The sequence below is a fragment of the Aulonocara sp. 'chitande type north' Nkhata Bay genome, linkage group LG16 (assembly GCF_057382095.1).
Source record: "Aulonocara sp. 'chitande type north' Nkhata Bay isolate Kocher_YH1m ecotype deep benthic linkage group LG16, A_spYH_male_GT1.1, whole genome shotgun sequence".
NCBI lineage: Eukaryota > Metazoa > Chordata > Actinopteri > Cichliformes > Cichlidae > Aulonocara > Aulonocara sp. 'chitande type north' Nkhata Bay.
In genome coordinates this window covers 7,232,081-7,253,848 of record NC_141359.1, presented here as the reverse complement: position 1 = coordinate 7,253,848, position 21,768 = coordinate 7,232,081, and the positions used below count along the sequence as shown (strand labels likewise).

At 40.4% G+C, this 21,768-nt stretch overlaps 2 protein-coding genes and 1 pseudogene across 4 annotated transcripts; 1 reads left to right on the top strand and 2 right to left on the bottom strand.

Moving 5' to 3' along the window:
• Nucleotides 1-7,913: 7,913 nt before the first annotated feature.
• On the top strand, nt 7,914-13,606 carry LOC147310900 (C-type lectin domain family 10 member A-like). The gene is made up of 7 exons (XM_086266656.1): nt 7,914-8,065; nt 9,831-9,941; nt 10,047-10,148; nt 10,329-10,475; nt 11,159-11,301; nt 12,157-12,260; nt 12,579-13,606. The coding sequence occupies exons 2-7, from the start codon at nt 9,872-9,874 to the stop codon at nt 12,727-12,729; spliced, it is 717 nt and encodes a 238-aa protein (XP_086122782.1). The 5' UTR covers nt 7,914-8,065; nt 9,831-9,871; the 3' UTR covers nt 12,730-13,606.
• A 516-nt stretch (nt 13,607-14,122) lies between these two features.
• On the bottom strand, nt 14,123-17,452 carry LOC147310899 (uncharacterized; annotated as a pseudogene). Its single transcript, XR_015125285.1, has 2 exons — nt 16,259-17,452; nt 14,123-16,139 (listed from the first exon to the last, which is right to left on the bottom strand). The product of XR_015125285.1 is annotated as an uncharacterized LOC147310899 (transcript).
• Nucleotides 17,451-21,726, bottom strand: LOC147310898 (uncharacterized). Of its 2 annotated transcripts, XM_086266655.1 has the most exons (6): nt 21,624-21,726; nt 20,231-20,903; nt 19,396-20,143; nt 19,224-19,301; nt 18,961-19,029; nt 18,629-18,863 (listed from the first exon to the last, which is right to left on the bottom strand). In XM_086266655.1, exon 2 carries the CDS (start codon nt 20,901-20,903, stop codon nt 20,301-20,303), a length of 603 nt encoding a protein of 200 aa, XP_086122781.1. In that variant the 5' UTR covers nt 21,624-21,726; the 3' UTR covers nt 18,629-18,863; nt 18,961-19,029; nt 19,224-19,301; nt 19,396-20,143; nt 20,231-20,300. The 2 variants fall into 2 exon arrangements, with proteins under 2 accessions (XP_086122780.1, XP_086122781.1); XM_086266654.1 differs by lacking the exons at nt 20,231-20,903; nt 21,624-21,726 and having other exon boundaries at nt 17,451-18,863; nt 19,396-20,138.
• Between the last annotated feature and the right edge of the window lie 42 nt (nt 21,727-21,768).

Below are 21,768 nucleotides of genomic sequence, written 5' to 3'. Positions count from 1 at the left end.
GAAGCCACAAGGCAGTGTACTCCTGTTCGTCCCAAGCCCGGATAAATGAGTAGGGTTGTGTCAGGAAAAGCAAAAGGTATACAATCTTTGCTAAACAGAACATGCAGATAATAAACAGGGGAAAAAAATGTGGGCCTACGTTAGTGCCATTGGCTAACGGGTTGCAAGTGGAATCTACGCTACTGTTGGCTGAGGGCAAAGGAAGAGGAAAGGAGAAGAAGAGCGCCCAGAGAGGTGGAGGTATGCTCTGGAGAGAAGAGGAATGAAAGTCAGTAGAAGCAAAACAAAACGTGTTTGAATGAGAGGGACACAGGTGTAACACTGCAAGGAGCAGTGACAGTGAACACAGATGAGTTTAAGTATCTGAGGTCAACCTTCCAAAATTTGGACAGTGCACAAGAGAGGTAAAAAAGAGAACGGAGGCAGGATGGAGTGGGTGGAGATGAGTGGCAGGGGTGAAAGATAGCATATGAAAGATAACATCAAATTGAAGGTTTACAAGATGGTAGTGAGACCTGCTGTGATGTATGATGATGGTGACAAGAAGACAGGAAGTGGAGCTGGAGGTAACAGAGCTGAAGATGTTAAGCTTTTCATTGGGAGTGACCAAGATGCACAAGATCAGAAAGGAGTTCATCAGAGGGACAGCTCTGATTAAGCAGTTTGGAGACAAAGTTTGAGAGGAAAGGCTGAGATGGTTTGGCCATGTGTAGAGGAGGGATGGTGGAAAAGAGGAAGACCTCAGAGAAGATGTAGCGAAGAAGGACATGCAAAGTGCTGGTGTGACAGAGGAGGATGATTGGAAGAAGGTCAGATGGAGGCAGATGATCCTGTATGGTGACCCCTAAAAGGAGCGTCCAGAAGAAGAAGACAATGCTGAAGATTAAAACCATAATAATCACGATCATCGTCATCATCCGGTCGTTAAGTCTGACGTCACTAGCCGTGCCTGGGCCTAAACTCCGCTGCAGGTCCATATATCAAACGATCACTATGGCATTACTGAGAGTTGAAAAACTGTCTAAACTCTTTGATCTTTAATAAAATGATCAGCGTTCTGCTCTACCAGGTGTAACAGTTGAGTTTAACATCCAGGCATCCATGAAAATGGAATTTATGACATTTAACGGCGTTAGAAGTTAGCAGGAAGTTAGCTTGCTAGCTTCTATCTAAATACAATATAGCATGTCCTGACTGCGGGGTTTTGGAAACAAATTAAAACATACAGCTCTGTTATCACTTCCAACATAAATGAAGACAGAAAACTAAACAGCAGTGACGTTTGTAGGGTTACTGAAGTTTGGCTAGCTGGTATATAATGATGTGCTACGTGACCGCTAGCGACACAGCTATGTTAGCATAATATAAACAAGCTAACTTTTTTTCCACTCGATAAAAGTTAACGTGAGTGTTCTCGGTGGTCAGGAACAAATGTAATCGCATGGCAGGATGCTGTAAAAGGACCAAACTTCAGCCAGGAGAACTGAGATAATCCATCCACAATATGAGGTTAGTCATTCATATACTGCTGCATGGGCTGGGCTGTAGTTACATGCTAAGGTTTTAAAAACTGAGCTTAAATAAATGATTAGCGGGAATAAAAGCCGAGGGAGGTTAACAGTGATCACTGACTGTTTTAGGAGCTTTTTGAGATTAAATAGAAGAAAATACAAAACATTAAACATGTTAACAACACAAAAGCCATATTAAACGCAGACTACCTGTTGTACAGTGTCCTTGGGTGCTTTGAAAGGCACTATTTTTAAATAAAATGTATTATTATTATTATTATTATTACTACTTTAGGCCCGGAAGTAGGATTCGTCACGTCATCGCTTAACGACCGGATTAAAACACTAGAATTACTTTGCATTTTCTAACATAAAAGTTTCATAACATTTCTTTAAAAAAAAAAAACTCTTTTCCTCATTTCGTTGCTATTTGTAGGTTTTTGAGATTTCCCCAGCAGCCATTCTCCATCTTTCAGTGACGTGTTCTGCATTAAACCAATTCTGTTGCACACAGGGCACTTCCATTATTTTCATTATCATGAAATGGGATAAAAATCCATAATAGGTGTGATCAATACCACACTTAGTAGCAGAAGGTAGTGCATTTACTTAGTCTTACAAAGAAAAGTTCATGACATGCGTCTACACACACAAATCTGACCAAGATGGGGAGAGGACCAAAGAGAACAGGACAAAGAAGAGGTGGAGAATGGTTTCCAGCTAATGGGGTGCTTGAAGCTGACCCAGCACCCAAAGTGTCAGTCCAACAGAGAGAAGCACAGTAATTCTCCTCCAACCCATGTTTCACAGGGGCTGAATTGATGTATGGGGCCAACACAAGATGCTTTATTACAGACACATTGAATTAATATTGTCCCTTTCCAAAACCATTGACATGTAGTTTCATGTATATTGTTTGGGGGAATAACTGACACTCTGGCTATATGAATACTTTGACTAATGGTGTGTAAAACACAAAGATAGGTAAGAGGTTCAAATAAATGCTTATAGAGCGACAGACAGAATCATAACTGTACAAGGATTCAGGGACCTTTGGGTTATGCAGGTAAAAAATTTGTTAATTTTGCCTTTTCAGTGCTGGTTGATGATTTGTTTGTTAACCTAAATTAAATTACCTTGAATAAGTTTGGGCTCTTATTTTGAAATAAAGGCGAACAGTATGAAATATGTGGAGTTAATAAACCATGTTTAGTATCCGTATGACTGGTTTAATACTGGTTGTCATAAGGAAAGAACCCAGCATGCTCTGGGGCAATTGACTCAGCTGAGTGTGTTTCTGCATTTTCATTGGTTACTTTCTTCACAGTGTTACTTTGATATCTGTTGAAAAATTTTTTTTATCACCAATGAATATTACATACAGTGTATCCTAATGCTGGTGCATAATAAGTTTAGCTGCATAAAAAACTGATATCGTGTTTTTATTATGCCATTTTCCTACTTCTGTTTGTTTAGAATGTGGAAGGAACCACCCTCTTCAGATGTTATCAGTCCACTCAATGGACTTTATTACCTCTAATAACATCCACTGGATGATAACATCCGAAGGGAAGGGGAAAACATACATGCTAAAAAGAAATTGTGTTGGGGTTTTTTAAGCATGTTTCAAACATATATTCAGCTGTTAGATGGAAAGCTGTTTCTAATACATTGCAAAACCCAGTCACACTTGGGCAGCACCAATAGTTAAAACCTATAACACATTTATTTAAATTTACATCAGTAATCAAAGGATTCTATCAACCAAATATTTACTTTTATCAGTCATGTTTCTGCTTGTGTAACATCAACATCTCAACAAGTTTACACCAAAACTTTTTGCAGAATTTCTGATTTGCTTCTGGAACATATTCTTGAAATTATGGCCCCATCAGATAAATAAACTACAGGTTCTAGTGTTCAAAATTGTTTTGAATTTCATCATGAATGTTTATAGGTAACTCTGGAACTTAAATAATTATTTTGCAGAAACAGTCACAATCTTTCTAAAATCTTTTTTCACCTTCAAAATAGTCAGTAGACACACTTCTATTAAAAACTCATAAAAGGAAGTTATTTGGTTCTAGATGGGGGAGGGCAGGTTTACTCAGGGTACTCAGGTTTCCTCACACAGTCCAAAGACATGCAGGGTTAAATGGTGATTCTATACTGACCGTGGATGTGAGGTCGATAAAGTGATTGATGTGCATGGAATAAACAACTATTGCTGAAATGAGACTTGCACTCTAAAGTTCTTTGAGTGGTCAGCAGGTTTAGTAAAGTTCTCCTAATGCAAGTACTTTATCTTAGACACTCTACTGAGCTTGTGAAAAATGTAAAATAATGAAAATAGGATGTTAATATTTAATACAGCTGCAGTTGTGTTAAACACTATTATGGACATAAGGCAAGCTTTCAAATTTCCCATTTGAGAAAAAAACCCAGTCAGACTGCTTCTCTTCATTTTTGCTCCAAAATGCTTCCTGTATAAGTTGTGAGGAAGGGGATCAGGACTAGGAATGGTCTATTCTAGAAATTATTGCAAAAACAAAACAAACAAACAAACAAACAAAAAACCTTCATCTCAAGTTTTAATTAAAGTTTTTGACATTCTGGTTTAGAAGCCTCTTCATGGACAGATCGTTTTCTGCCTTAAATGTCAACACTAATAATTCAGATGTGAATATGACACTTCTGCTTTTGCTATATTTCAACTGAGCAGCTGTAATTCCATTTGTAATACCAATAATAGTAATATAATTATAGTAATAAGATAATAGTAATAATTTTGCATTTCCTAAATGGATGATTAGGCATCGTTATTCACACCTAAGTCATCTGTGTTTGCTGCAGTGTATCTGAGCATCAGAAATCCTTTTAGGCTAAGTGTTTGTTGCTGAATATGTGGACTGAAGCAACAATTAAGCATCATCTTTAGGAATAAGACCGTCTCTGTCCATCATTTTCCATCTGAGAGCAATCTCCCGTCTCCCTTCCCTTGACTTATGGACTCTTGTCTCTTGCCGTCCTGTCAGTCTTGCCTATTTTCTTTCTTTCGAGCATACCATCTTGTACTGATGACTAAATTATGATTAGATTTAAGGATGTGCAGCGCTTTCATCTGTCTAGTGTGTTGTTTAATACTGCTCCCCCTAACCCCTCTCGAACCACCACCCTGACCCCCCAAACACACACAACACAATAGACGTCTACCTCGACTCACTCGCGCGCTATTGAAAAGAAGAGTGGCTGATTGGTCCCCATGGAAACACTGTGTGCGTATGTGTTTTGAGGTAATGTTTTTCCCTCGTTGAGAGTAAGCTGAACATGCACTCTCAACAAACATAGGACAAATTTTCTATGCAAATAATCCATAAGCAGCACACTGCACTGGTCTCATTTTAGTGAGAGGTTTGTTGGTCAGATCACCTGAAAGACTTCAGGCGAGTTGAGCAATATGCTGCACACGTGCTGGTCTGTAAGAAAGAGCAACAAGTGTATGTTTCAGTGGTGAAAAAAAAGGAAGCTCAATCTCAAGAATATGTCTGTGAAGATTCTCAGTCATCCAGGTCATCGTAGTCAAAGGAGCTTGCAAAGAAAAGCGTCTGGACTTCTTTAAGTTGCTTGAAGACGTTTCACCTCTCATCCGAGAAGCTTCTTCAGTTCTAAGGTCAAATGGTGGAGAGTCCCAGATATAAACCTAGTGGGAGTATCCCCCCACAGAGGGACAAAAGGACCCCCTGATGATCCTCTAATCGCCTGAGCCAAGGTGTGAAACTGGGTGTGGGTCCCAATCAGCCAGAGTTTCGGGTGAGCTCATTGTGAAACCTGGCCCCACCTTACCATGCGAATTTCAGGAATTCTGAATATGAATATAGGAATTCCTGAAATTCGCATGATCTCAAGAATAATTCAAGTAGCAAAGTAGAATGACATCAAAGCAGCAAATGTGCAAAGTGTCCTGTGTTTTCGAATAAAACTCACTCACTGTCTTTGCACTGGAAACAGCTTCAACAGCATCCTAATAAAAATAATAATAATGGATACTTTATTGATCCCCATGGGGAAATTACTTGTTTTTCTCTGCATTTGACCCATTCACTCAGTGAAGCAGTGGGCAGCCCACTAAGCAGGCGCCCGGGGAGCAGTGTGTAGGGACGGTACCTTGCTCAGGGGTACCTCAGGGTAGCCGTTAAGTGGATTCGAACCGCCGACCTTCCGATCATGGGGCGACCACTTTGCCATTTTTGGGGGCAGGGATAGCTCAGTAGCTATCCCTGCCCCCAAAAATGGCTGTGACACAGGACCCTCACACACACGGGTTATGCTTAGTGTCTTTTTATTTTGACAATAATCTGCGGGGGGTTTTTTGGGACCCGCCTCGGACGCAGCCACTCTGTCTCTCTGCCAGCATCATCTGCTCCATCTCACTGTGGGAACACAAAAAGACATCTCCCTCATTAACGCAGTCCCGTACACCTGTAAAATATTTTCAAATCAGCTCTTCATTAAATGTGTATTTTTTGCATGAGAAGCTGGACACTTTGACACTGATGCTTGTTGTCAAACTGAAGAATGTCTGCTTGTGTTTAATTTTTACTTGCCTATATTTTGAGCCAACCACTATTTTTTCAGAAACCAACTGAATAATTATTTTTATATTAAACTAAGCAAATGGGAAGCTTACAAGTGTTTTTTAAAAAAAACAAAAACTTTTTTTCTTTTTTAAGGTAACAATAATTTGTTCTCTTAGTTGCTCAGGAGGTAGAGTGGGTTATCTGTTGGAAGGTTAGTGGTTACTCTGCCTGTGTGCTGAAGTATCCTTGGGCAAGATAGTGAACAACAGGTGTCCTTGATGTGCATCCGTGTGTGTGTGTGTGTGTGTGTGTGTGTGTGTGTGTGTGTTTGTGTGAATGTTTGTGAAAGTGTGTGTAATTGGGTTAATAAGTGCTCTGTTTAGAGCAGAAAAGTGCTATAGAAGTACCAGTCTATTTACCATTCACTTGTCAAAGCCAAACGACCACATTAACCATAATGCAACAGGGTATCTGGCGGTTTAGTCAGAGATGTAGTTATGCATAATACTAGTGCTTTGAGTTGTTAGGCTGAAGCAGAGATTAACTACAGAGGAACCTCTCAGATACATTTATTCTAATTTAGTTTACTAATTACATTTTCCCCATAAGAGGACAAAGACACCCATAAACAGAGCTGTCACAGTGGGTGAGCAACAGGTGAGTGTATATCTCTGTATATCGACTGGTTGTCCTGGTGAAGCTAAGCCTGAAAACTAACCAGGATGTTTTATGTGAATACCTTCTTTGCAGCACAGGAGGGATTTATCTGAGTTTGCTGCCACAAACACTGATTTTCTAGAGTGAGGCCTGTCCTACCTGGTGACCATGAAACATCCCTCTTCACTGTGTACTGACAGTAATATTATGATGGAAGATGGCAGCAATGTAATATAGAAATGCTGTTCTGCTATTTGTTTTTTATATTTCACTGCTGTGGAGATCTTTTACAAAATGATCTTAAAACACATGAGGGCTGACGATTTCTTACTAATCTGGATTAGCGGGCACGTGTATCACACACATACAATACCAATGTGTGTCTGTGTGTACGCATATTTGCGTGGGGTTGTGTGTTCAGCCCTCGAACCACATGTCTCATTCACACCTAATGATCGCAGCCTCTCACTGGTTGCCATCTCTCCTCCCAGACCAAATCCAATTACTGGGGACAATAGAAACCAGCTCTGGGCTCAGGACTCCATCAGCTCCTCTGTGCTGCTGCTCCCTGCTCCAAGACTCCTGCTGGACACCTAATCATGTCAAGGGTCCACAAGGGCCACGAAATACACCTGTCTGCACACACACAGCCTCACAAACACCACACACACAAAAGAAAGTAGAAAAACACAAATACAAATAAAACAGGGTACAAAAAAAGCCTGATCTGATCTGAACAGACAACAAGAACACAATTAAGCAGAGATATTTAAAACAACAAGAAAGCACAAAAAACCTAATGTGACACAAGCAAGATACAGGGTGACATAGGGCACTGCTGATTAAACAAACCTTTCCTATTCTTTGCAATGGACACACAGTTTACAGCATTACAAGTTCCAGTGGCTCCATCTAGTGGTCCTGACTTTTTCCTATAGGAGCACTTTTAATGTTGAGGTTTCGTTTTGTTTTGTTTTTTTATTGTGTATATGTGTTCGTGCCTTGTCATTATATCTATAGAGAAAGAGAGGTTCGAGTTACGGTTGCAAAAACAACAGTTGAACAGTTTCAGTATACAAAATGAATGTCTATAAATCATTTTGAGTCAGTAACCTCTAAAATATCCTGACAAATTCTATTAGCATGGATACTTTCGATAAGTGAAAGGTCTTTGACTGAGGTTCAGATCTTTTATGTGATTTCTTTGATTAAGGAAGTTTTTCAGAGAACTATGAACAGAAAGAAAGTTTAAATTCCTTTTGTTTTTCTTTTGAAGATCACAGCAGAGGTGGGACCAAGTCATTGTTTTGCAAGTCTCAAGTAAGTCTCAAGTCTTTATCCTCAAGTCTCAAGTCAAGTCTCAAGTAATGTCAGGCAAGTCAGAGTCGAGTCTCAAGTCACTGGTGTAAAAGTCCGAGTCAAGTCACAAGTCTGAAACTTTGAATTTCAAGTCCTTTCGAGTCTTTAAAAAAAAAAAAAAGAAAAAAGAATGTTGCAGTTATGCTAAATGTAAATATTAGACCATGTAATTTTAAAATCTGTGTTTTTCTCAACACATGACAAAATAGTGAACTTAGAAAATATACACAAATTGTGAAATTGCACCTCTATAAAATGCAGCTCAATTAAACCTAGCTCCAAGAATAGTTTTCACCGACAGTTCTGAGATAAGCTGCATGTTATTCTTGGATGCGGTTGTAGGACCGGCTTTAAAATCGCATGACAAAAATATCATACACATTAAAAAAAACTGCATCACCAACGTAGCCTGGACAACATTTGCTAGTTAGATGAAGTCAGCTATCTCATCGTAGCATATTTATATGCATATTTATAATTATACGGTTCTTGGAGTGAGTGCACACACTCATGAAGTTTAGTAACTTCAGGTCACTGCAACAAGCCCAGGTACAGTTTACCGACGGATGGGTGCAGGACCTTGAAATGCACCGTGTAGAACGAAAGACCATCGTACCTATCATAAGTTTACCAGTCTCACAAATTGTCGTCATAAATACACATTCCTTAACAGTTTATTAATAGGACCTTTGAGCTCAACGGTAATTAATTAGTAGTGGAAATAATTTCTGGCAGCATTACAGAAATGTAGCAGTGACAATAATATTGTATGCTGTAATCGTACTGGGCAATTAGTGATACATAAAACCTGTTTTATCCTGTGAATAAAAGTATATGTTTTTGTCAATGTACCATAATAACAGAGGCGAAACGCAATATTGTGTCAGGACAATTCACTATTTATGCACAATAAATAAAGGAGCATAGCGTGACAATTTCTGTTCAGCGCCAGACTTGCTTGTAACCTATATCACCAATTATGTTATGAAAATGACGTATTAACTACTAAAAAACACTGACCTTCGTGTAAATGCTTGGAGCAGACTAACCTGTGAGCTGGAGTGTTCTGGGACGTTATATTTGATCTTTGAATGGCTGCAATCCAGGCCATCCATCGCGTCTTTGTTACTTCGGAAACATGGCTTGAACAATTTCTCTTCAACGACGTAATCCGATAACAACCGATCTCTTTACCCGTCGGCTTCCCGTGGCTGTCATGCGACCGGCTATTGCAGTTAATAATACAACGGCTTCTTGACATTTTTGTGTTTCTTTTTATCGCTGTGTGACTGATTTCAATTGAAAGCCTGCGTGCGCTAGTACCTCTTGCCATGAGTTCCCAGAATCCTTTGCGGTTTACCCCTGAATGACGTCACATTTTCAATCTCTATATAATATGCATGTTAAATTTTATATTTGGGGTGAAATATCAAGTCTTTTCAAGTAAACCGGTTCAAGTCCAATTCAAGTCCCAGGTCATTGGTGTAAAAGTCCAAGTCAAGTCACAAGTCTTAGAACATTTTTTCAAGTCAAGTCTAAAGTCATAAAATTAATGACTCGAGTCTGACTCGAGTCCAAGTCATGTGACTCGAGTCCACACCTCTGGATCACAGCTAGTTTCAATGGTTTTGTAACGATATTAATAACATCTGAAACATTTCACTTCCTCTAATGATGAAAAACAAGTGATTGAAATCAGTATTACTTTCACAATTTACATGACCAGTGCGGCAGAGCTGACAGAAACAGTCTGCAGCCTTCGGAACGATGGAGGAGATTTACGCTAATGTGGATTGTGCCAAACTTTCCTACCCAACACATTCAACAAATTACACAGGTAAGAAAGAAGTGGCAGAAAACAAAACGGATGTATTTTATCATTTGTGATGGTCTTTAATCTTTTGTACAGTGCACTGCTTCACTGATCTTTTCTTTTTTTCAGGTCCAAGGAGCTCTAAGAGGGGTTTCAATTTAGTTATTATTCTTTCTCTGGGCCTGCTGAGTTTTTTCCTGCTGATTGGACTCATCATCCTTGGTGTCAGCTGTGAGTCTGGTTCTTCATTTGAAGAGACTCAAAACTCTATCAGCCTATCCTGAAACAACTTTAAAAAAGTTTAAATATTTTGACTTTAATTCACATAATTACAGACACAGTAAGTATGAATGAATGATGGAAGGAAGCAATGTTTTGTGTTTCAGAAGCATCCATCTCAATCTGTTTCAGACTGCAACTCCTTACGTGATTCAGCAGCAGCGTTCTCTGCCATCAGTAACAACCTTTCCTTCGTGACTGAGGAGAGAGACCTGCTCCAGGCAAACCTCACTGAGAAAACCAAGGAACTTGAAAGGCTTCAGATGATGTCTAAACAGAGTAAGTCTTTGTATGTGCTGTTAATATTTAGTTATTGAGTCTCTTTCTCTTCTCCTCTTCCCCTCACCCCCACACGTGGTAGTGGTAGATGGCTTCCTCTCTCTTAGACTTCCAAAAAGAGATTTTTTTTTCCCATGAGGCCATCACACACCCAAGTCTTTGGGTGACAATTTCCCAGGCCTCATGTGCAAACCTTTTGGTTTGGGGGTTGTCGCAACAAAAGAAAATGACCACATTCCTGTCGCAGGTTGGTGCTGCCTGCAAAGGAGTTTCTGAAAATGGTCCTTCGAGCACCCCATCAAGGGACTCCAAGACAGTTGAGGACTCTGAGCTGCTGCTTGGTTCATAAGCTTCACCAGTAGCAAGGATCCATTCCCCAGCCTTAAGGTCAAAGTCTACTTTAAAGCTTGGGAAAACCTCAAGCTACAGGTTCTGACTGTCTCTGCCAGAGACTGATTATAACCCGTGCTGTGTATTTGCAGGAAGTATTTGTAAACCTCCTGCAAATGCTCAGACTCCTTCCCTACCAGAGAAGTGATGTTCCAGGTATCTAAAACAAGCAGTTTATAACGATGACCAACATTTTGTTGTGTTGTTGTGTGTTGAGTGACACAAATTTTGGTTACTTTCATTATTAGTATGAGTAAATTGGTGCTGTATTTTGTGCTCAATCTTTCTTTCAGAGAAAACGTGTCCTTCAAGATGGAGCATGTTCAGCTGCAGCTGTTATCTCCTCTCTGAAAGGTCTGGTTCCTGGGATGAAGGTAGAAAGGACTGCAGAAACAAAGGAGCAGATCTAGTGGTGATAGAGAGCCCTGAAGAACAGGTAAAATGTCTGTGTGCATGTGGGTGTTTTTTCTTTCATATTTATAAATGTGTGTCAGTCTATGCAGAAAGTAGACCCAAATTAAAATTAAATAAATAAATACATTTTTTACGCTGAATGTAAAGGTCCAAGATACAAAAATGTAAAATATGAAGCAAATTTAAAACCAAACCAAAACAAACAGACAGCACACAGGGGAGAAAGCGAGACAGGATCATATATTCTTCAGGGCAAACTAAGGAAGTTGAAATCAAAAGGGAATGAGACACAGCTGAACAACATCAAGACAATCACCAGACAAGAATTAAAAGTAATAAGAAGACACAAGGGACACCAACTAATGAGGTCAAAATACCAACAGAACTAAGCTGAAGGCAAACAAGAAAACTCACACGCATAACATAGAGGTGTACACCGAGTAATCTGAAATATTTAGAATCTTTGTTTGCTGGAATCCCATGATATGTCCATGTGGATATATCAGCAGATTATAACAATTATATGGACTACTATCTGTGTGATTATTTAGATTTCAAAATAACTACGTAGAAAACTGCTGCTTTGAAGATTACTTCCTGCTAAAATAAGTTTAATGTAATGTGGAGCAACAGAGTTAGAATTTGTGAACATTTCATGATGGCAACAGCCTGCCCTTGGGAGGGGAAAGCAAATAAAAATGCAGCCTAGCAATGATGTATAAGTTGTAATAACACCATTGTAAATGATATATTAAAAGCTTAAGTTGTATCAAGTGAAATCTTTGATCATTTTCTATGTGCTCAGATAAAACTGAAAAACCCCACCCACATACTGAACTATATTGTCATTTAAATAGAATTTCTTATTGTTGAATAGAACTACCTCATTACACTCACTCAGAACCCAGCCTGGATTGGTTTAAATGACAAAGAAGAAGAAGGAAAGTGGAAATGGATAGACGGAACTCCTCTGACTCTAAAGTAAGTCTTCACTCATGCAGCATATTTTCTGCACATGTAGAAATGACCTCATTAACGGACTTAAGATATCACTGAATAATAATAATAAAAATAATTTTAAAGATTGAGTTGTGGCATTTTTGTATGGCATATTATCACCTAAACATTTTACTCAACACCAGTAGAAACTAAACAAGTAACAAAAATAGACACTACTTTTGGCACTTCCCTGATCTAAAAGGTGTTTTTCTTCCGGGCTTTTGTGCTTGTATACATTTTTCTAATCTAATTCATTTCTTTTCTCAGCAATACTAAATGTGTTGTTTACGGACCTTCCAGATATTGGGAAAGTAATCAACCTGATAATGGTGCTGGAGACACACGGTGGGGTGAAGAGGACTGTGCTCATATCAGAACTCCTGCTAACACTTTGTGGAATGATCGTTCATGTGGAGCTTCTCTGCATTGGGTCTGTGAAAAAATGTCATAAGAAACACGAAGATATGTGTACATATTTTGCAAATTGAGCAACCATTGTTGTTTGTTTTTTTGTGTTTTTGTTTTGTTTTTACATTTTTAGAGTTATTCTACTGAGGATAGGTATCCAGCTTATAGAAATCCAATCAAATCTAAGCTAAATCCACTATGGCTAAAGTTGGTTTATTGTCTGTAGATCCTTTTTTTATGAATAACATTTATCAACTTGTAGTGCTGGTTCAATGGTTAGGCTTAACAAGAGCTTCATTTGCAGAGGGCTGTTGTGTTAAATTTCATTCAACGTTTTTTTTATATTAATTTAGTTAATTATTTGTGTTTCAGCACGGTCAGTGGAAATTTAGAACTTTTTACACAAATACTTTTGGAGAGTTTTAATTATAGTTTAAAAACATGGCTGAAAGGTTCTCAGGTATGCAGTTATTAAGCACAATAATGAATGTGTCACCTCCAGTTGCAATTCTACTGCATTAATTAAATGTTTATTATATTCTGGTTGGAAGCTGGTTGGTTTGATTTTCAGTGGGTTTTTTTGTTTTGTTTTTTTGTATACAATAAATGTGTTTGACATTATCCCTGCCAAATGAATAACAGAAATAAATAATAAATAAATAGTTAAATGAATAAATTAAATTCCCTTCTGATGCAGAAAAGGACATGGTCCTGCCAGCCTTATTTTAACTGTTTTATTCATATAATAATCTCATTTATTTTATTTTATTAAAATAACTACATGCATTTTTGAAAAGCATTTTGACTGAAATACAGTTATGACTGCAGGAAACTGGTTCCATAACCCATGCTGTGCATTTCTAGTATCTTTTGATCTCCCCCAACAGCTGGGGGTCCTTCCCGATTAGAGGGACCCCAAGCTATTTAAAGAAAAACCCTAACCCTAACTAACAGTCACAACAATCTTTAGCAGACAATATATTCCCGCTAAGTAGAAAAAAAAAATCACATCACCGAAAAAGTATGTGATTACTTTTTAAAGATGTTTTAAATTTAAACAGGAACACCACTTGTGTTACCACGATGAGAAGTAAAACTGGAGAAAGATGTTGTTACAGCTCCGAGGTAGCTTTGGGCCATCAGACGCACACACTGGAAAACCAGCACCTGGACTTCATGCAGGAGAGACGGCCTCAGTGATGGACTCTTTCATCCTCTACTTTACCTCTAATCTCTTTCTTCTTTAACACACAATTAAAATCACTCCAAAAGAGTGTAAACTTACTGAGGAAGTCTCTAACTTGTACACATTTGTACTTTTACTTGTTTTATGAGTTATTTTTAAGAAGAGTAAAGTTATTCACATAAAGTTTTTATTCTTCTGTATTTATTCTTTTGTATCATGTACCACAGTCATACTGAACTATACAGACCTGGTGAATTGGAGAAAACAAAGATCACACACACACACGCACATATATATATCATTCAGCTTCAGCAGTATTTCTATTCATCTTATGAATTCCAGTCTAATGTCAATTCACTGAGTTCAGTTTTGGTCTTAAACTCCAGAGAATACCACCTGGTTCAACAATCTTTTTATCTGATTATTGGCAAAATGTTTTCTTCTGAAAGAAGAAAACATTTTGTGTCCTTGTCAGAAATCAGATCAATTTCAGCCTCAGGCAAAATTGAGCCCAAAGAAACAACAACAAAGTTTAGTTCCTCTGGATTTATGGCCAAAAATATTTATCACGATATATATTTGAAAATTTGCGGTAACGATATAACTGACGATATAATTGATGCGAGACAAAATACAACTCCACAACATTACTAGCGCAAAAAGACAACCTTCTATTTATTTTCACTTAAGCAAGAAGCTGGTTTTTATGTACATTAAAGCTTTATAAAAATGTAACAGTGCAAATGCAAATTCCTTGCTGAGAGTTTAACCAAAAGGCATTTCCAGTAGAAATGGGCTGACATATCCTGAGCATAACTATGTATAATATCCACTGAAGTTAAAAAGAGGTGCTTTGCAACATTAAACTGCAGTGTGCAGTACGTATTTTTCGGACCATAAGGTGCACAGGATTATAAGGCACATTAAGCAAAACAAAGCAGTCAGATAAATCAAACTTTATTAAACTCATTCTTCTTGCTTCCTCCACTTCTGTACCATTGATTCATTAATGTTGAATTCTCTGGCAGCTGCTCTATTCCCATGTTGTTGCAGTATATTAATGACTAACCTCGTATTGTGGATGGATTATCTCAGTTGTTCTCCTGACTGAAGTGTGGTCCGTTTACAGCATCCTGCCATGCAATTGCATTTGTCTCTAACCATGAGGAACCTTCACGTTAACTTTTATAAGTGGAAAAGTGTTAGTGTTCGTCCTCCAGCTTCACTGTTTATGTTATGCTAACATAGCTGTGTCGCTAGCGATCACGTAGCACATCATTATATACCAGCTAGCCCAACTTCAGTAACCCTACAAACGTCACTGCTGTTTAGTTTCCTGTCTTCATTTATGTTGGAAGTGATAGCAGAGCTGTACGTTTGATTTTTTTCAGAAATCTCTCAGTCAGAACATGCTATATCATGCTTAGGTAACTAGCGAAACTAGCGAGCTAACTTCCGCTAGCTTCCTGCTAACTTCTAACTCCGTTAAATATAATAAATTTTGTTTTCATGGATGCCTGGAAGTTAAACTTCATAGTTACACCTGGTAAAGCAGCAATGCTGATCGTTTTATTAAAGATGAAAGAATTTAGACAGTTTTTAACTCTCAGTGATGCTGCAGTGTTGTTTGACCTGAAGTATACAGAGTTTAGGACCCAGATTACTCCCAGATTTAAGAGCATCTTAGTCCGACAAATACGACAATAACGACGGCCGCTTGCATGTTCTGCAAAAAAATGTGCTTTGTTGTGTATCTGACGGACAAACACCAAACCAGTTCCACATCACTGAAGTTGCACCATTTTTACAAACCAATTCTGGTTTATCTGTTTCACTCAACAATCGGCCATGTGCGTATGAAAAAAAAGGCACGTGTTTTACTCATATTCTATCGCGATATTTCATTTTCCTATCGTTGCCTAACATTATACCGGTATTACCGTACGGTATAATATGGCCCAGCCCTAGTTGAGAAGTTTAGCCAAGTGCTTCACATACAGGGGATATGTGCACCTTGGATGTGGGATGCAGCAGGCTGTTGGGATCTGTAGCCGAGCGATGGACCATGTCTGCATAATCTTGATCCACAAGCTTCAGGTTGTCCTTCTTCCCATGGTACTTTTCCAACAGATCATCTATTGCCTCTTTCATGGGTCGTGTCCAGCGTGTGTGGTCCAGCACAAAAACCTGTCCACCTGTCTTTATAGGTCCAGTGCGAGCACTCCTTGGTGAGGCCCGCATCGGCAGAGGTAGAGCTTCAGAGATTTCTGGGAAACAATAGTAATAGTTACTCATATATCATGCAATGAACTAATAATAATAACGTATATATTAATAATAATAATACTAGTAATTACAGTTTGACAATACCATTATGTTAACTTACCCATGACTGTTGTAGGTTGCTGGGTGTCTTCTGATGCTAACTCCTGCTTTAAAAGTGCACCAGAGAAAGGGTGGGTGACAGGTGGTGCTGGTGCAGGGGATGCCACACCTAGCGGTGCCAGGCTGGAGGAGGGTCCCGCTGCTGGAACCTGAAGTTGGGCAGCCACAGGTTTTGGAACAGAGGATGGGGGCTAAAGGGCAGCCGATTCATCTTTTCTCAGGGTTTTGTGTTTGTCCCAGTTCAGAGGGACTGGACGGCAGCCTGGCTCTCTGTGTTCAAGCCCAAATCGCTCTCCAGTGTCTCTGTCAGAGAGGTGAAGTGCAGGGCACTTCTCCTGACCAGTCACTCTTCTGGAGGCTGCATTCAACTCCACCACTAGAGCTGACTCAAAAACAGAAGGGAGACTGACACCTGGCTGCTCAAGGTCCACCAGTCTTTGGTAGTTCCATTGTGCCACCCCTGTCATGCCCTGGGCCTGGAATAGTTCAGTGGATACATGAGTCCTGGTAATCCACTGGGCCTGGTGGAAATGATAACCCTCCTGCTGTGAAGTGCCTCGGACAGGAATCCAGGGTCACTGAGGCAGCCACGCAGAATGTGCACTCTTTGAATGTGCCACACCTTCAGCATGGATGGCTTGAAGAGTGGGACGTTGTTGGGGTCTGTGGCCAGGTGAAAATGGTTCAGGACCTTTTCCACTCTGTTCAGCAGCTCAGTGGGTTGTGGTATTTGGATCCTGCAGTGCTCCCGTATGTGTTGCTTTGTGGGATTAGCAGGATGGATGCCACAGAACTTATAAGCTTCCTGGAGCCTCTTCCGGTCCGCCTGATCAACCACTGAGAATGCAGCAGAGAGAAGCTGGCAGAAAGTGCTGAACAGAGGATGATGCTCAGAGGTGCACTCCCGCGAAAATCACCTCAGGCAGTGGAACAGGTCCAGTTTTACAATAACGTTCTCATTTTAGTGGGTTTGAGAGGCACAGCTGTTTGCCACTGGTCCAGATGTGGCCGCAGCAACAACAGCAGAAGTAGTTTTCCAGGCATCCCACGATAGATTTTCCACCCTATCATGTGATTTCCTGAGGTCAGATGGCCCAGGATGTGAGTGGGTGTTAAGGCGTCTGGGAAGGGATCTCAAAACTGGATTATAGATGGCATACAGTTGGTGCCGTAAACCACCGCCTCTGTTCAAAGATGGTCACTCACAGTGGACGTAAATGGCTTCCTGGGCCATCTGACCTCAGGAAATCACATGATAGGGTGGGGCCAGGTTTCACAATGAGCTCCCCCGAAACCCTGGCTGATTGTGACCCACACCCGCTTTCACACCTGGGCTCATGTGATTAGGTAGAGGATCATCAGGGGGTCCTTTGTCCCTCTTTGGGGGGAAACTCCCACTGGGTTTAAATCTGGGACTCTCCACCATTTGACCTTAGAACTGAAGAAGCTTCTCGGATGAGAGGTGAAACATCTTCAAGCAACTCAAAGAAGTCCAGACGCTTTTCTTTCCGAGCTCCTTAGATATGGCTGGATGTTGACATCGGAATTCATTGAGCAGGCAGTCAGTCAGGTAATGGCTGGACACAGAGACGCCACACCAGGCATGTGGGTCTTCATAAGACCTGAACTCCTGTGGCTTATTTTCCTTCCTCAGGAACTGCCCAATGGTCCTCTGTCCACGTGCTCCTGCCTCAGAATCTCAGACCAAATCTGTGGCATGGAGGTACGCCAGGTGAGCTTGCTCGTACTTGAGGTGCATGAGTTCATTTATTTGGTTTGCCATGTCTGCTGGAGATTTGCCAGTCCTCCTGAGCTCATTCATAACAGTCTTGCAGATGGCCTTTTTGTATGTAAGTAAAGCAGGGAGAATATTGGTAAACCTTTTGGGCAGTTTCTCCAGCCATCGTGGATTGTCAGCAAACCAGTTCCTCTGACAAGCCCTGCAGCAGAGTCGTGAGGACAGGATGTAATACTCACCACTGGTGCAAACAATTACTCGTGGCCTGCCCACACCAGCAGAGACCACTTGTGAACGAAAGCAACCATGGAGACATGGCAAGATATAATTGTTTCTTAACCTGACCATGATAGCACTCTCAGGTTTCCAAATAAAGAAGGGGTGGAGCTGGAAGAAATTTGGCAATGGTAGGTCAGCCACTGTATCTATGATCTCAGGCTGTGGAGGGAGACGCCAGAGTGAAATCGCGTTCCCTGTGTGACGCACTGGTCGAGACCCAGGCCACAGTCCAACGTCCTGAAGCTCAGTCTTCATCCACAGCTTCTGGTGCGGAGAACAATTCCAGCTCCTGAGGTCATACTCATAACCAGCCACTGGGCAGGGATAGCTCAGTAGGTAGAGTGATGTCCCCATGATCGGAAGGTCGGGGGTTCGACTCCACTGAACGGCTACCCTGAGGTACCCCTGAGCAAGGTACCGTCCCTACACACTGCTCCCCGGGCGCTGCACTGGTGGCTGCCCACTGCTTCACTGGGTGAATGGGTTAAATGCAGAGGAACTATTTCCCTATGGGGACTAACACGCACACTTTACTTTACACTTTACTTTTACTTTACTGGAACTGGAACAGCTGGCTGAGCTGAAGGAGCTGGGATTGAAACATAAATATTTGACAAAACAGTGTTACTCTTATATTGTTGCTGTTGGAATACACAGAAAAAAAAAGACATGCTGTATACGCTCACCATCTTCGCTGCTGTCTTCAAAAGTCAGCACTTTGCGCACAGATGTGGAAGCAGCATCTGTACTCGGTCCTGAAACAAATTAATGCAGTCATTCTGTAATTCATTTGTGCAAATTATGAGCAAGATGACAAAATGTAACGTGAGCGTGAATAATATGCTATCATTAATGATCTATGCTTTAAGCAGATGTTTAACTGAACATCAACTATAAATGAAAATAGAGAGGGACCAGGATTTGACTCAGGCCTTTCTGTTTGACTGACCTGTGGTCTCCTTTAGTAGAAATGCCAGCTCCTGTGGGAGGGGCACAGGTGACTTCCTCTTCACACCTGAGGCTGCACCTACAGGTATAGTAATAGAAAAAACTTTTTTTTTACTCTAGACACAATAAAAAGAACATTTAATTATGTGAAAAACATTATAGTTGTTTTGTACCATCGGCTGATGAGGCCTAAAGTTCAGCAGTTGTACTGGACGGTGGTATGGACAGCGCCGCAGATGGAACTACAACAAGAAAACTTGTCAGCAACTTCATAATTTACACTGTATATGAGTGTTGCTGTTAGTAGGAACTCACACATCCATACTCCTGTTTCTCATTGAAAAACAAATGTAATATATTTATATGCAACAGAAATGCCAAACCAAATCATTTTAACCTCTTCACATCAAAGCAGGAGGAGCGGTATAAGTCAGTGAACAACATGCATTCAGGTGTTAGTAACTACTGCTACTTAATTTGTTTTTAACAAATTCATAGAGAACAAGAACACATACTCTTTGTGGTTGGTATCAATTCATAGTCCTTTGGACAGTTAGCATAATGCCAGCATACAACCATACTATTAGAGGAACATGGCCAGAACACACAAAACAAGAACAAGACAATATATAAAAGTTCAAGTTCAGGCTCAGTTTGCAGAGCAATTCATGGAAAACTATTGTACTCCAGTTCTGAAACCTTTCATTTGAAAACCTGTGTTTGCTCCTGAAGATCCTCTGGGTGTGGACCCTGCTGCTGCTGGCACAGTGACTAGTTATGCAGAGACAGAGGACAGAGGCATATGAGACAGAAACAGACTTCTGACATTTAGTAATAACGCAGTACTTACAGCTCTGCATTTGTAGTTTTACAGGTGAGATGCTCAGCATTGCGTCCTCCAGGTCTTTATCCTCATCCATCCTTATGATGCAGGCAACAATTAGATAAATATATACTGAACTTATGTCACATCAACAACATTATTAAAATATTCTTAAAACAACTTACCCAGGGGTTTAGTTGGAGCATTTGTGGAAGCAGATGCATAAGCTGCTTCTTCCGCAGGTACTGCTGCAGCTTATGCATCTGTGCCTTGACTGCAGCTCTTCCTCATGATAAAGTCTGCATAGCTGTCACCTCTGCCGTCCCAAATCTCCTTCCAGGTGCTCTTGGCTCGTGAGCCAACGCCAACCAGCTGATCATCCTCAGAGGCTTCTGCAGCAACACTCACTCTGCTGGCCTCGTAGTTCAGAAGAGTCTTTATCTCTGCAAAGCTGAGGGCATACTGTACAAATGAATGCAAGCTCTCCTTGCTATGCCCTTCTTCCACAGAGGTCCCTGCAGCCTCTTGCTTCTGGAGATCTTTGATCAGGCACATGGTGTATCCGACATCATTCCCCAGAAGCCACCAGAAAGATTTCCCTTTATACTTTCCAAACTGCAGGATGTACTGTCCCTGCACTTCCTTCATGTCAGACGCATCCCCTCCTCTCTGATAGACGACAGTCAGAGCATTCTGACGTACAACGTCCTCCCTCACAGGTGCAGACTTGTGCTGACGTTTGGGGTCATTTTTAATCCGTCGAGCTTCTTTTGACAGGTCCTGGAGAAGGTATCCAAGTGGCCCCTTGCGGAACACCACAGAGATTTTCCCTGGATATGGCGCAACTTTCTTGTGCATCTTAACATGCAGTGAAAAAATAAACAATTATATTAAACAAAATTGATTCCAAACAGAAACAAAGACATTTCAGGTTATAATCTTGCTGCACATTGTGGCTGGGTTTAGACAAGCAGGATGCAGGAGAACAATAAAGAGACAAAATCTGAATAAACATTTGCGATATAAGTGTTTTTTCTCCAGGCATTACAAACTGTTCTGTCTGTAAATAAAAACCTTTCATGGTTTAATGCAAAATTTGTGCCAACTGCTTAGTAGTCATGGCACATAAGAACTGCAGGCAGATTATTGACATACCTATTTAAGCTATCGTGTTTATTCGTACACTAGAGGGCATTGCTCATGTTAGTGAGATATCAAGACTATCGTATAGATAACATTACTGACCATTACAACATGAATGCAATACCAATTTAAAAAAATGCAGGTTAAGTCATTTAGCATTAATTATACCACATTATTGTAATGTCAGTGTCACAGCAGTCAGAAACCTACCAAGTTTATTCAACAGTAAAACACGTGAATGGAACACGCGATTTATTTAAGGAGCAGGTTCATTCATTTTTTACCGTGCCACTTTACAACACCGGATAAACTCCCACTGTCTTTAACCGAGCGATGGATGCTTCGTAAATGCAATCGCAACACGTCTATTACCTGTAATATACACCTGTAAATGTATTCTGTTGGTTTACTCTTATTGCAAACGACGTTTCTTACCTTTGATCAATGAACGAGGATCGTTGAGATGTGTTGCAAGCGGTGAGTTACTTGTTTTGTCTCCCGGAATTTAAAAGTGGAGATTTTTAAAAATTGCAGCATCTCAAACTCGCAACAGCGCCGGAAGACCGTAGTGGCCAAAAAT

Bases quoted from the DNA above. Each gene is read 5' to 3' on its own strand.
- LOC147310900 (XM_086266656.1), top strand. From the start codon at position 9,872: ATGGAGGAGATTTACGCTAATGTGGATTGTGCCAAACTTTCCTACCCA. The intron at 10,476-11,158 runs GTAAGTCTTTGT...TCTTTCTTTCAG, and splicing joins TCAGATGATGTCTAAACAGA to AGAAAACGTGTCCTTCAAGA. The intron at 11,302-12,156 runs GTAAAATGTCTG...ATTGTTGAATAG, and splicing joins TAGAGAGCCCTGAAGAACAG to AACTACCTCATTACACTCAC.
- LOC147310898 (XM_086266654.1), bottom strand. From the start codon at position 18,628: ATGGGGACATCACTCTACCTACTGAGCTATCCCTGCCCAGTGGCTGGT.